Source organism: Salvelinus alpinus, chromosome 7 (genome assembly GCF_045679555.1).
Source record: "Salvelinus alpinus chromosome 7, SLU_Salpinus.1, whole genome shotgun sequence".
NCBI classification, from domain to species: domain Eukaryota; kingdom Metazoa; phylum Chordata; class Actinopteri; order Salmoniformes; family Salmonidae; genus Salvelinus; species Salvelinus alpinus.
Genome location: NC_092092.1, coordinates 34139047 through 34152723, shown reverse-complemented (window position 1 = coordinate 34152723; position 13677 = coordinate 34139047). Strand labels below are relative to the sequence as shown.

General features: G+C 43.8%; 1 protein-coding gene across 1 annotated transcript in view; it reads right to left on the bottom strand.

Annotated features, from left to right (window-relative positions):
- LOC139580860 (glutamate dehydrogenase, mitochondrial-like) overlaps positions 1-13677 on the bottom strand; it is a 33289-nt gene that overhangs the window by 8143 nt on the left and 11469 nt on the right. Inside the window, exons 4-6 of the mRNA XM_071409942.1 lie at positions 11350-11413; positions 7983-8077; positions 3804-3983 (exon numbers count right to left, since the gene is read on the bottom strand). Of these exons, the coding sequence (XP_071266043.1) occupies positions 3804-3983; positions 7983-8077; positions 11350-11413 (339 nt within the window). The remainder of the gene's footprint in view (positions 1-3803; positions 3984-7982; positions 8078-11349; positions 11414-13677) is intronic.

The window sequence follows — 13677 nt, the reverse complement described above, 5'->3', positions numbered from 1 at the left end:
ATCATTAAAAAAAAAAAATGATAAACTTGGATTAGCTAACACAACGTGCCATTGGAACACAGGAGTGATGGTTGCTGATAATGGGCCTCTGTACGTCTATGTAGATATTCCATAAAAAAATCTGCCGTTTCCAGCTACAATAGTCATTCACAACATTAACAATGTCTACACTGTATTTCTGATCAATTTGATGTTATTTAATGGACAAAAAATGTACTTTTCTTTCAAAAACAAGGACATTTCTAAGTGACCCCAAACTTTTGAACGGTAGTGTACGTTGGCAGTAGAATGTCCTTACTGACGAGCTCAGTGACTTTCAACGTGGCACCGACATAGGATGCCACCTTCCCAACAAGTCAGTTCGTCAAATTTCAGCCCTGCTAGAGTTGCCCCGGTCAACTGTAAGTGTGGTTATTGTGAAGTGGAAACGTCTAGGAGTAACAATGGCTTGCTGCGACGTGGTAGGCCACACAAGCTCACAGAACAGGACCCCCGGGTACTGAAGCGCTTAGAGAGTAAAAATTGTCTGTCCTCGGTTGAAACACTCACTACCGAGTTCCAAACTGCCTCGAAGCAATGTCAGCACGAACTGTTCGTTGGGAGATTCATGAAATCCGCTTGCATGGCCGAGCAGCCGCAAACAAGCCCAAGATCACCATGCACAATGCCAAGTTGTCGGCTGGAGTGGCGCCATTGGATTCTTGAGCAGTGGAAACAGCTCCGCATCCCCCGCAGCTACTCGCCCAAGCCTTCCCAGCTTCTTCTTCACCCAAATCCAGATAGCAGATGTTCTGAAAGAGCTGCTAAACCTGGACAAATCAGCTGGGCTAGAAAATCTGGACCCTCTCTTTCTAAAATTATCCGCCGCCATTGTTGCAACCCCTATTACTAGTCTGTTCAACCTCTCTTTCGTATCGTCCGAGATTCCTAAAGATTGGAAAGCTGCCGCGGTCATCGACCTCTTCAAAGGGGGTGACACTCTAGACCCAAACTGTTACAGACCTATATCCATCCTGCTCTGCCTTTCTAAAGTCTTCGAAAGCCAAGTTAACAAACAGATCACTGACCATTTCGAATCCCACCGTACCTTCTCCGCTGTGCAATCCGGTTTCCAAGCTGGTCACTGGTGCACCTCAGCCACGCTCAAGGTACTAAACGATATCATAACTGCCATCGATAAAAGACAGTACTGTGCAGCCGTCTTCATCGACCTGGCCAAGGCTTTCGACTCTGTCAATCACTGTATTCTTATCGGCAGACTCAACAGCCTTAGTTTCTCAAATGACTGCCTCGCCTGGTTCACCAACTACTTCTCAAATAGAGTTCAGTGTGTCAAAAATGCATGTTCTTTAACCGATCGCTGCCTGCACCTGCCCGCCCGACTAGCATCACTACTCTGGACGGTTCTGACTTAGAATATGTGGACAACTACAAATACCTAGGTGTCTGGCTAGACTGTAAACTCTCCTTCCAGACTCATATCAAGCATCTCCAATCCAAAATTAAATCTAGAAATCGGCTTCCTATTTCACAAACAAAGCCTCCTTCACTCACGCTGCCAAACATACCCTTTTAAAACTGACTATCCTACCGATCCTCGACTTCGGCGATGTCCTTTACAAAATAGCCTCCAACACTCTACTCAGCAAACTGGATGCAGTCTATCACAGTGCCATCTGTTTTGTTACCAAAGCCCCATATACCACCCACCACTGCAACCTGTATGCTCTCGTCGGCTGGCCCTCACTACATATTCGTCGCCAGACCCACTGGCTCCAGGTCATCTATAAGTCTTTGCTAGGTAAAGCTGCGCTTTATCTCCCCCCACACCTTGTCACCATAACAACACCAACCCGTAGCACGCGCTCCAGCAGGTATATCTCACTGGTCATCCCCAAAGTCAACACCTACTTTGGCCGCCTTTCCTTCCAGTTCTCTGCTGCCAATGACTGGAACAAATTGCAAAAATCTCTGAAGTTGGAGACTTATATCTCCCTCACTAACTTTAAACATCAGCTATCTGAGCAGCTTACCGATCGCTGCAGCTGTACACAGCCCATCCAACTACCTACCTCAACCCCATATTGTTTTTATTAACTTTTTTTGCACACCAGTATTTCTACTTGCACATCAATCACTCCAGTGTTAATTTGCTAAATTTTAATTACTTCGCTACTATTGACCTATTTATTGCCTTACCTCCTTACTTCATTTGCACACACTGTATATAGATTTTTCTATTGTGTTATTGACTGTACGTTTGTTTATGTGTAACTCTGTGTTGTTATTTTTTGTCACACTGCTTTGCTTTATCTTGGCCAGGTCGCAGTTGTAAATGAGAAGTTGTTACCTGACAAAGGTGAAGAAAAATAATGTTTTATTATTATTAGTTCACGGCTCTAACGCTGATATTTTATACAAGGAGTACATATGATATTTAGAGCACACAAATACATTCAGGAGCACGATTGAATTATTTCAGTAGTTTAATGATAAGAAATTACTAAAAGTTAATGATTCCGTTGAACTTAACAAGGGCCCCCGGACCGTTGGAAGCAAATAGCCTCATAACATCAAAGATTCACCACTATATTTTAGTGTACACGTTTAGAAGTAAAGGTGCCTGGGAAAAACTTTTTGGGTTGCCACACCGGCGGAACCTTTCCAGTTGAAAAAGGTTCCTCAAGGAACCCCTCTGAAATGGTCTTCAAGGCATCCCTGCGCAAAGGTTCAAACTGGAATCTTTTTTGGGTGGAAGGGGTTAAATTTTGAACATTTTTAATAATATAGGAGACGGCAGCCTATGAGATTGGTGGCTTTCAGGTAGTTATTTCTGGACACCTGTTAGCGTAAATACAATTCCTGTTCATCATGTTAAGTTTGTACACTGCTACCTAAAACGTCCCTTGAATATTTATACATATTACATATTCTACTACAATATTAATAATATTGCTGATTACATAGTAATAAAGTGGCAACTATTCCAAATGTGGGATTTGAGGAACTCATACACCTCTGTTAGCTCATTGTAGCTACTAAACTGTCAGTGTTCAACCTTAACATCTAGATGACAAGACAACAGAACAGATTACAGGAAATACATTTACTCTAGAGGGTGGTCAAAAAAAAGCCAAGCCCCTACTAAGCCATGCCTTCACTCCAGGGTTCCTTCTAGAACCCATTGCTACCTCAAACCATTCAAGATTCCTCCAAGAACCCCTCAACAAACCCAAGGTGCAAATATGAACCACTGACTAACAATGGTTCCATGAGGAACAGGGGTTCCATGAGGATCTCCAGGGTTCCTCGAGTCACTAATTCTAAGAGTGTCGGTATGGGGTTGTTTTCTGCATATGCATCCTTATTTAGACGCCAAACCCACCACGGGCGTGCGTGGCCAAAGACCTCCATTTCATGTAATCCAGCAAATGTAAATGCCTGGAGTTTGCTAAACGGCATTGGCACTTGGATTGGAGCCCGTCCTATGGTCAGATGACATGAAAATAGAGCTCTTTGGCCATGCACCACAGTTTTATTTGCATTTATTTAACTAGGCAAGTCAGTTAAGAACAAATTCTTATTTTCAAAGATGGCCTAGGAACAGTGGAACTGCCTGTTCAGGGGCAGAACGACAGATTTGTACCTTGTCAGCTCGGGGATTTGAACTTGCAACCTTTCGGTTACTAGTCCAACGCTCTAACCACTAGGCTACCCTGCCGCCCCACAGTGGTGGGTTTGGCGTCAAAATAAAGTATGTGCGTGTAGTGTGCATATGCGTGCACGTATGTGTGTGTGTGTACCTGGATGATGAAGGTCTTGTCCTGGAAGCCGGGGGTCAGGCCCAGCATGCTCATGTAGGAAGCCTCGTTGATGAAGTTCTCAATGCCGTGGAACACTCCGCGACCGGTGGCTGAGATACGACCGTGGATACCGCCCTGGCTGATGGGCTTCCCTGTCACACATGCGTGGGCGTTGATGTCCTGCACACACATAGACATTCCCAGAGACACACACGCACACAGAGACACACACACATTAGAGCATACGTTTAATTGGATTACATCTGTTGGCAGTTTGTCAGACTTGTCAAATAGAACCTTAGCATAATTATGAGAGTACCCATACTACCCTGGGGCCAGACTACTGAACCACAATACCCATACTGCCCTGTGGACCAGACTACAGAACTTCAGTACCCACACTGCTCTGGGGGTAAAACTATAGAATTATAGTACCCATACTGACCTTTGACCAGATATGCAGCACAGTTGCTTTAGTACAGTGCCTTCGGAAAGTATTCAGACCCATTGACTTTTTCCACATTTTGTTATGTTACAGGCTTATTCTAAAACAGGTATTTAGACATTTTTGAAAATGTATTAAAAATAAAAAAAATGGAAATACCTTCTTCACATAAGTATTTAGACCCTTTGCTATGAGACTCAAAATTGAGCTCAGGTGAATCCTGTTTCCATTGATTATCCATGAGATAAATACTACAACTTAATTGAAGTCCACCTGTGGTAAATTCAATTGATTGGACATGATTTGGGCTCCCGAGTGGCGCAGCGGTCTAAGGCAATGCATCTCTGTGATAGAGGCATCACTACAGACCCTGGTTTAATTCCAGGCTGTATCACAACCGGCCGTGATTAGGAGTCCCATAGGGCGGCGCACGTCATGGTTTGGGTTTAGCCGTCATTGTAAATAAGAATTTGTTCTTAACTGACATGCCTAACTAAATAAAAAATAAAAAAATAATTGTCTATATAAGGTCCCACAGTTAACAGTGCATGTCAGAGCAAGAACTAAACCATGAGGTCAAAGGAATTGTCCGTAGAGCTCCGAAACAGCATTGCGTCAAGGCACAGATCTGGGGAAGGGTACCAAAATAATTCTGCAATATTGAAGATCCCCAAGAACACAGTGGCCCTCCATCATTCTTAAATGGAAGAAGTTTGGAACCATGAAGACTCTTCCTAGCTCTGGCCGCCCGGGCAAACTGAGCAATAGGGGGAGAAGGGCCTTAGTCAGGGAGCTGACCAAGAACCTGAGTGGCCAGACGAAAGCCACTCCTCAATAAAAGTCACGACAGCCCGCTTGGAGTTTGCCAAAAGGCACCTAAAGACTCTCAGACCATGAGAAACAATATTCTCTGGTCTGACAAAACTAAGATTGAACTCACATCTGGAGGAAACCTGGCACCATCCCTACGGTGAAGCATGGTGGTGGCAGCATCATGCTGAGGGGATGTTTTTCAGGGGCTGGGAGACTAGTCAGGTTCGAGGGAAAGTTGAACGGAGCAAAGTACAGAGAGATCCTTAATGAAAACCTTCTCCAGAGCACTCAGGACCTCAGAATGGGGGGAAGGTTTCACCTTCCAATAGGACAATGACCCAAAGCACACAGCCAAGACAACGCAGTAGTGGCTTCGGGACAAGTCTCTGAATGTCCTTGAGTGGCCCAGCCAGAGCCCGGACTTGAACCCGATCGAACATCTCTAGAGAGACCTGAAAATAGCTGTGCAGTAATGCTCCCCATTCAACCTGACAGAGCTTGAGAGGATCTGCAGAGAAGAATGGGAGAAACTCCCCAAATACAGGTGTGCCAAGCTTGTAGCGTCATACCCAAGAAAACCTGAGGCTGTAATCCCTGCCAAAGGTGCTTCAACAAAGTACAGCGTAAAGGGTCTGAATATTTATGTAAATGTGATATATATATATATTTATACATTAGCAAAAATGTATAAAAACCTGTTTTTGTTTTGTCGTCATGGGGTATTGTGTGTAGATTGATGAGGGGATAAAAACAATTTGATCAATTTTAGAATAAGGCTGTAACGTAACAAAATATGGAAAAAGTCAAAGGGTCTGAATACTTTCCCAAGACACTGTATATGGAGTGTTCGAGGGGATCGGCCTGAGCAAGGCTCTGTGAGGATTTGCTAATCACATAATGAGTAGTTTTTTTTAATGCTATGTAATTTGTAGATGGAACGCACAGAGGGCCAGAGAGTTGTAATCCGTCTCCCTCTACACACCCTGCCAACTACAACTAAGGGTCTTTACTACTGTAGTGGAATGAGAACTGGAGGGATAAAAAGAGGGAGAGGGGGAGGGATACAGACAGAGAAAGAGTGACCACATACAGTGAGGGAAAAAAGTATTTGATCCCCTGCTGATTTTGTACGTTTGCCCACTGACAAAGAAATTATCAGTCTATAATTTTAATGGTAGGTTTATTTGAGCAGTGAGAGACAGAATAACAACAAAAATATCCAGAAAAATGCATGTCAAAAATGTTATAAATTGATTTGCATTTTAATGAGGGAAATAAGTATTTGACCCCTTCTCAATCAAAAAGATTTCTGGCTCCCAGGTGTCTTTCATACAGGTAACGAACGGAGATTAGGAGCACACTCTTAAAGGGAGTGCTCCTAATCTCAGTTTCTTACCTATATAAAAAGACACTTGTCCACAGAAGCAATCAATCAATCAGATTCCAAACTCTCCACCATGGCCAAGACCAAAGAGCTCTCCAAGGATGTCAGGGACAAGATTGTAGACCTACACAAGGCTGGAATGGGCTACAAGACCATCGCCAAGCAGCTTGGTGAGAAGGTGACAACAGTTTCTGTGATTATTCTCAAATGGAAGAAACACAAAATAACTGTCAATCTCCCTCAGCCTGGGGCTCCATGCAAGATCTCACCTCGTGGAGTTGCAATGATCATGAGAACGGTGAGGAATCAGCCCAGAACTACACAGGAGGATCTTGTCAATGATCTCAAGGCAGCTGGGACCATAGTCATCAAGAAAACAATTGGTAACACACTATGCCGTGAAGGACTGAAATCCTGCAGCGCCCGCAAGGTCCCCCTGCTCAAGAAAGCACATATACATGCCCGTCTGAAGTTTGCCAATGAACATCTGAATGATTCAGAGGACAACTGGATGAACGTGTTGTGGTCAGATGAGACCAAAATGGAGTTCTTTGGCATCAACCCAACTTGCCGTGTTTGGAGGAGGAGGAATGCTGCCTATGACCCCAAGAAACCATCCCCACCGTCAAACATGGAGGTGGAAACATTATGCTTTGGGGGTGTTTTTCTGCTAAAGGGACAGGACAACTTCACCGCATCAAAGGGACGATGGACGGGGCCATGTACCGTCAAATCTTGGGTGAAAACCTCCTTCCCTCAGCCAGGGTATTGAAAATGGGTCGTGGATGGGTATTCCAGCATGACAATGACCCAAAACACATGGCCAAGGCAACAAAGGAGTGGCTCAAGAAGAAGCACATTAAGGTCCTGGAGTGGCCTAGCCAGTCTCCAGACCTTAATCCCATAGAAAATCTGTGGAGGGAGCTGAAGGTTCGAGTTGCCAAACGTCAGCCTCGAAACCTTAATGACTTAAAGAAGATCTGCAAAGAGGAGTGGGACAAAATCCCTCCTGAGATGTGTGCAAACCTGGTGGCCAACTACAAGAAACGTCTGACCTCTGTGATTGCCAACAAGGGTTTTGCCACCAAGTACTAAGTCATGTTTTGCAGAGGGGTCAAATACTTATTTCCCTCATTAAAATGCAAATCAATTCATAACATTTTTGACATGCGTTTTTCTGGATTTTTTTGTTGATATTCTGTCTCTCACTGTTCAAATAAACCTACCATTAAAATTATAGACTGATAATTTCTTTGTCAGTGGGCAAACGTACAAAATCAGCAGGGGATCAAATACTTTTTTCCCTCACTGTATGCCCTGTACCTCTTTTCACCTCTCGGTAGGGAATATGTAACCCTCTGTCAGTATCCAGCCAGGCATTAGGGCTGTACACGCACCACACTGTGAGGCACTGACTGGCCACAGGGTCACAGGTTACTCTGAGCTCAGTATGGGAATGAATGGCCAAACACCACACAATAATGACTTTGGTGGTGTTGGGATCAGTGTGTGTGTGTGTGTGTGTGCGGTAACTCACAGTGTGTGCGATGGTGTTGGCGTATGTGTCAGCGATCCAGGACATCTCTCTCTCTCCGGTGCTCATGTCAGGAGCAGGCACATCAATACCTGGCCCTAAGGGGAGGGGGGAGGGGAGTGAAGGTATATGTGAGGAAGGGGAGCATGTACACACCCTACATATTTCTCTCCCGTACACACAGCTTTTTTGTGCTCACAAACATACACTACACATGTTTGAGATAAACGTATTAATACACCTCTATACATGTACATAGGGTTGCAAGGGTTGGTAACTTTCTGGTAAATTTCCAGAATTTGGGGAATTTTGCTGAAATTCATCAAAAAAGTTAGCTTATAACAGTGAACCTTTTTTGTGGGATACACATAAGGCAATTCTAGGTCTTCTGACTTATTTTGGTTAAATTATCCTCAATTCAATGGAATTGTAACCCTCTGCATGTGCAGTGCACTCTTCCATCACATGTACAGCTGATTCTCAAGATCTTGCACACTATTGAGATGCTATTGAGCCACACTGCTACACTGTCTGAGCCAAGGACTACATGCTTTCTGGTAAGTTTTGATTACAATACTGGATGGGGTGAATATATTTTATATGACATACATTATTTTTTGTTAACTAGTAAATAGTAGCCTACAGCAAAGTGTGTTTAAATCATTTCTAACTTGTTTACAATTTCTGCTAGTTAGTTTTTGCTACCATGTGGGTTTTAGTTTGCTTGAGACTGCTAACTGAAGAGTGTTAGTTCACCCGTTTCCATACATGCTCCATTTTAAAACATTTATCATCTTACAAAGGAGTTGTTTAATCTAACTGCTTAGCTATTTATCTGTACATGGAATTGTATTTGTTGTTTTTTTAACATTTTTTCCCCCTAATCTTTACAGGAAAATGCCACGGGCACTATCTGATGTGTGGAGACATTTCACTGCAGCTAATGTAGAAGGAAAAGCTGTGTACATTTGCAAATACTGTGCCAAATCATATGTGAAGAATGCAACAAAGATGCAGAATCATCTGGCCAAGTGCATAAAGTTCCCTCAGCGCTCACAACAAGCAACCTCTGACAAAAAGTCCCTCTACTTCTATTCAAGGTAAAAAAAAAAAAAATGAATCAGACACCTTATCGATACCAACAGCTCATGGTCCTCCTGGAATCAGAAGTTTTTTTGACTCAGCGGAGGAACGTAGTCAGAGAAATGCTGATGAATGCCTTGCTCGAGCTGTGTATGCAACTGGTTCACCTCTGATGCTCACAGGCAATGTATATTGGAAGAGATTTCTGAATGTTCTTCGCCCAGCATACACCCCTCCAACCAGACATGCTTAATCTACTAATTTGCTGGATACAGAGCTCAAGTGAAGGTGAAGCAAATCATAGAGAAAGCAGACTGTATTACAATCATCTCTGATGGGTGGTCGAATGTTCGTGGGCAAGGAATAATTAACATCATCATCTCCACCCCTAAAGCAGTATTCTACAAGAGCACAGACACAAGTGACAACAGACACACCGGTCTCTACATTGCAGATGAGCTGAAGACAGTCATCAATGACCTTGGACCACAGAAGATATTTTCACTGGTAACAGGCAATGCTGTGAACATGAAGGATGCTTGGTCTAAAGTGAAGGAGTCCTACCCTCACATCACACCCATTGGCTGTGCTGCTCATGCATTGAATCTGCTCCTCAATGACATCATGGTACTGAAAACAATGGATACACTCTACAAGAGAGCCAAGGAAATGGTTAGGTATGTGAAGGGTCATCAAGTTATAGCAGCAATCTACCTCACCAAGCAAAGTGAGAAGAATAAGAGTACCACATTGAAGCTGCCCAGCAACACCCGTTGGGGGTGGTGTTGTCATCATGTTTGACAGTCTCCTGGAGGGGAAGGAGGTCTGCCGATATGGACAGCCCCATCAAGAGGACCCTCCTGGATGATGTATTTTGGGAGAGTGGTAAGCAGCCTGAAACCTATAGCAGTAGCCATTGCACGGATTGAGGGAGACAATGCCATCCTGTCTGATGTTCAGACTCTGCTTGCAGATGTAAGAGAAGAAATCCGTAATGCCCTGCCCACTTCACTGTTGCTCCAAGCAGAGGAAACTTCAATTCTGAAATACATCAAAAAGCGTGAAGACTTATGCCTGAAGCCCATACACGCCGCAGCGTTCATGTTGGACCCCAAGTACGCTGGCAAGAGCATACTGTTTGGTGCAGAGATCAACAAGGCCTATGGTGTCATCACTACCGTGTCTCGCCACCTTGGCCTGGATGAGGGCAAGGTTCTTGGCAGTCTGGTGAAGTACACTTCCAAGCAAGGGCTTTGGGATGGAGATGCAATATGGCAGTCTTGCCAACATATGTCATCGGCCACCTGGTGGAAGGGACTTTGAGGATCTGAGACTCTTTCCCCTGTTGCCTCCATCATCCTCCAAATCCCACCAACATCAGCCGCCTCAGAGCGCAACTGGTCCTTGTTTGGGTTGAAAAATTCGTGGCCATCCATGCATATTTGAGGCTTTTTGAGCCTGACAACGAGCCATCCTCAACTAGGTTAGAAAGTGACAGTGAAGATGAGGCCTCAGAGTCTGATGTTCAAGAGGTGTACATTGAGGAGGTCCAGAGAGAAGACATGGAAGCCTGAGAGGAAGACAACCAAAGCTTTAGTTTCTAGACTATCATTTTACAGATGTTGAAAGCGTTTTTGGAAGATGCGATGGATCATTGGTGATCATCCCATGTGAAGTGTCAAATCATTTAATTAAAGTTTAATTAAAACGACATTTCTTAATCATTTGCAATTAAGTCTACTTATAATAAGGTAAAAGGTTTCTGTCTCCATGATATGGTAAATATATCCAATGCAAAAAAAATCCACATTTAAAATGGTATTAATAATAATTTGCATATATTTCCGTTAATTCCCACAGAAAGTTTCCACCTCTGAATATTCCCCAAAATGTGCAACCCTTCTTGTACATATTCTAAATATACACCAACTAGTTAGTTTCTACCATATATGCTTCCTATATGTTTAATACTGTACAGTGGCTGACTGGAGGTTTCTGAATGCCCACTATACCAGAGAGAGAGACATGTCTAAATACCAGACTCAGTGGTAAAAACAGGGTGTGGTATGTAGCGAGGGGCATTCTCATGTGTTCAACACCAGGAGGACAGAGGAAGGGGGAGGAGCTGACTGACTGGAAGAGGGGTCTACTACCCCATCACTATTATTACATGTAAGGGAGAGACATCTCTATGTGTTTTGAGTTAACACGTCACAGTCATTAGCATACAGGATCATAGGGGACAACTGGCTACGTAAGGCTGTGTGAGGCACACAGTCACGCTTACCGATGAAGCCTTTCTTGGCCAGCTCAATGGTAAACCTCCTAGTGATCTTCTCCAGCTCATTGTCCTGGAGAGAGAGAGAGAGAGAGCGCAATGTTAAGTTTTCATTTCTAATAGTTTTTTGTTAATATTGTTTTGTGTTCTCACATTTGTTTATTTCACTTGATATGGCAATGTAAACACGTTTCCAATGACAATAAAGGCCCTTTGAATGTAATTGAATTGAGATGAGGGAGAGGGAGAGAGAGGAGAGAGTGCAATGGAGGGGAAAAAAAGAGGGAGAGAGAGCGAGAAAAAGGGGAGAGCGATAAAGAGAATTGATTGATCACAGTGTGCACAAGGAGAGAGAGGGGGAGGGGTGGGTTGAGAGAAGGGTTTCCTTTGTCTCTGCCAGCTGAAGGGCATACTAGTGTAGACACTGTGGCTGTCCCCGACAAAAAATGTTGGTCGACCGATATTGGTCGTAAGTTCTTAAAGTGTATTTTTGTTTGTTTTACAGACCCACCTTATGTGTTTTAACAAAATAAACTATATGCAGTGAGCTTGTCTGATGCGAGCTGTTTGATGAAATAATTGAGATGGAGATGCCTCTTCACTGTTGATGTTGAGACTGGTGTTTTGCGGGTACTATTTAATGAAACTGCCAGTTGAGGACTTGTGAGGCGTCTGTTTCTCAAACTAGACACTAATGTACCTGTCCTCTTGCTCAGTTGTGTACCGGGGCCTCCCACTCCCCTTTCTATTCTGGTTAGAGACAGTTTGCGCTGTTCTGTGAAGGGAGTAGTACACAGCGTTGTACGAGATTTTCAGTTTCTTGGCAGTTTCTCGCATGGAATAACCTTCATTTCTCAGAACAAGAATAGACTGACGAGTTTCAGAAGAATGTTATTTGTTTCTGGCCATTTTGAGCCTGTAATCGAACCCACAAACTAGTCAAAAGAAGGCCAGTTGTATTGCTTCTTTAAATCTGCACAACAGTTTTCAGCTGTGCTAACATAATTGCAAAAGGGTTTTCTAATGATCAATTAGCCTTTTAAAATGATCAACTTGGATTAGCTAACAAAACGTGCCATTGGAACGCAGGAGTGATGGTTGCTGATAATGGGACTCTGTACGCCTATGTAGATATTCCATAAAAAATCTGCCGTTTCCAGCTACAATAGTCATTCACAACATTAACAATGTCTACACTGTATTTCTGATCAATTTGATGTTATTTTAATGGACAAAAAATTAGCTTTTCTTTCAAACACAAGGACATTTCTAAGTGACCCCAAACTTTTGAACGGTAGTGTACGTTGGCAGTAGAATGGCCTCACTGAAGAGCTCAGTGACTTTCAACGTGGCACCGACATAGGATGCCACCTTCCCAACAAGTCAGTTCGTCAAATTGTAGCCCTGCTAGAGTTGCCCCGGTCAACTGTAAGTGTGGTTATTGTGAAGTGGAAACGTCTAGGAGTAACAATGGCTCACCGCGAAGTGGTAGTTCACACAAGCTCACAGAACAGGACCGCCGGGTACTGAAGCGCTTAGAGCGTAAAAATTGTCTGTCCTCGGTTGCAACACTCTCTACCGAGTTCCAAACTGCCTCTGGAAGCAATGTCAGCACAAGAACTGTTCGTCGGGAGATTCATGAAATTTGTTTGCATGGCCGAGCAGCCGCAAATAAGCTCAAGATCACCATGCACAATGCCAAGTTGGATTCTTGAGCAGTGGAAACGAGTTCTCTGGATTGATGACTCACGCTTCACCATCTGACAGTTCAACGGACGAATCTGGGTTTGGTGGATGCCAGGAGAATGCAACCTGTCCCAATGCATAGTGCCAACTGTAAAGTTTGGTGGAGGACGAATGATGGTCTGGGGCTGTTTTTCATAGTTTGGGCTAGGCCGCTTAGTTCCAGTGAAGGGAAATCTTAAAGCTACAGCAAACAATGACATTCTAGACAATTCTATGCTTCCAACTTTGTGGCAACAGTTTGGGGAAGGCCCTTTCCTGTTTCAGCATGACAATGCCCTGTGCACAAAGCGAGGTCCATACAGAAATGGTTTGTCGAAATCGGTGATGAAGAACTTGATCGGCCTGCACAGAGCCCTGAACTTAACCCCATCGAACACCTTTGGGATGAATTGGAACGCCGACTTTGAGCCAGGCCTACTCGCCGAACATCAGTGCCCAACCTCACAAATGGTCTTGTGGCTGAATGGAAGCAAGTCACCGCAGCAATGTTCCAACATCTAGTAGAAATCCTTCCCAGAAGAGTGGAGTCTGTTATAGTAGCAAAGGGGGGGACCAACTCCATATTAATGCCCATGCTTTTGGAATGAGATG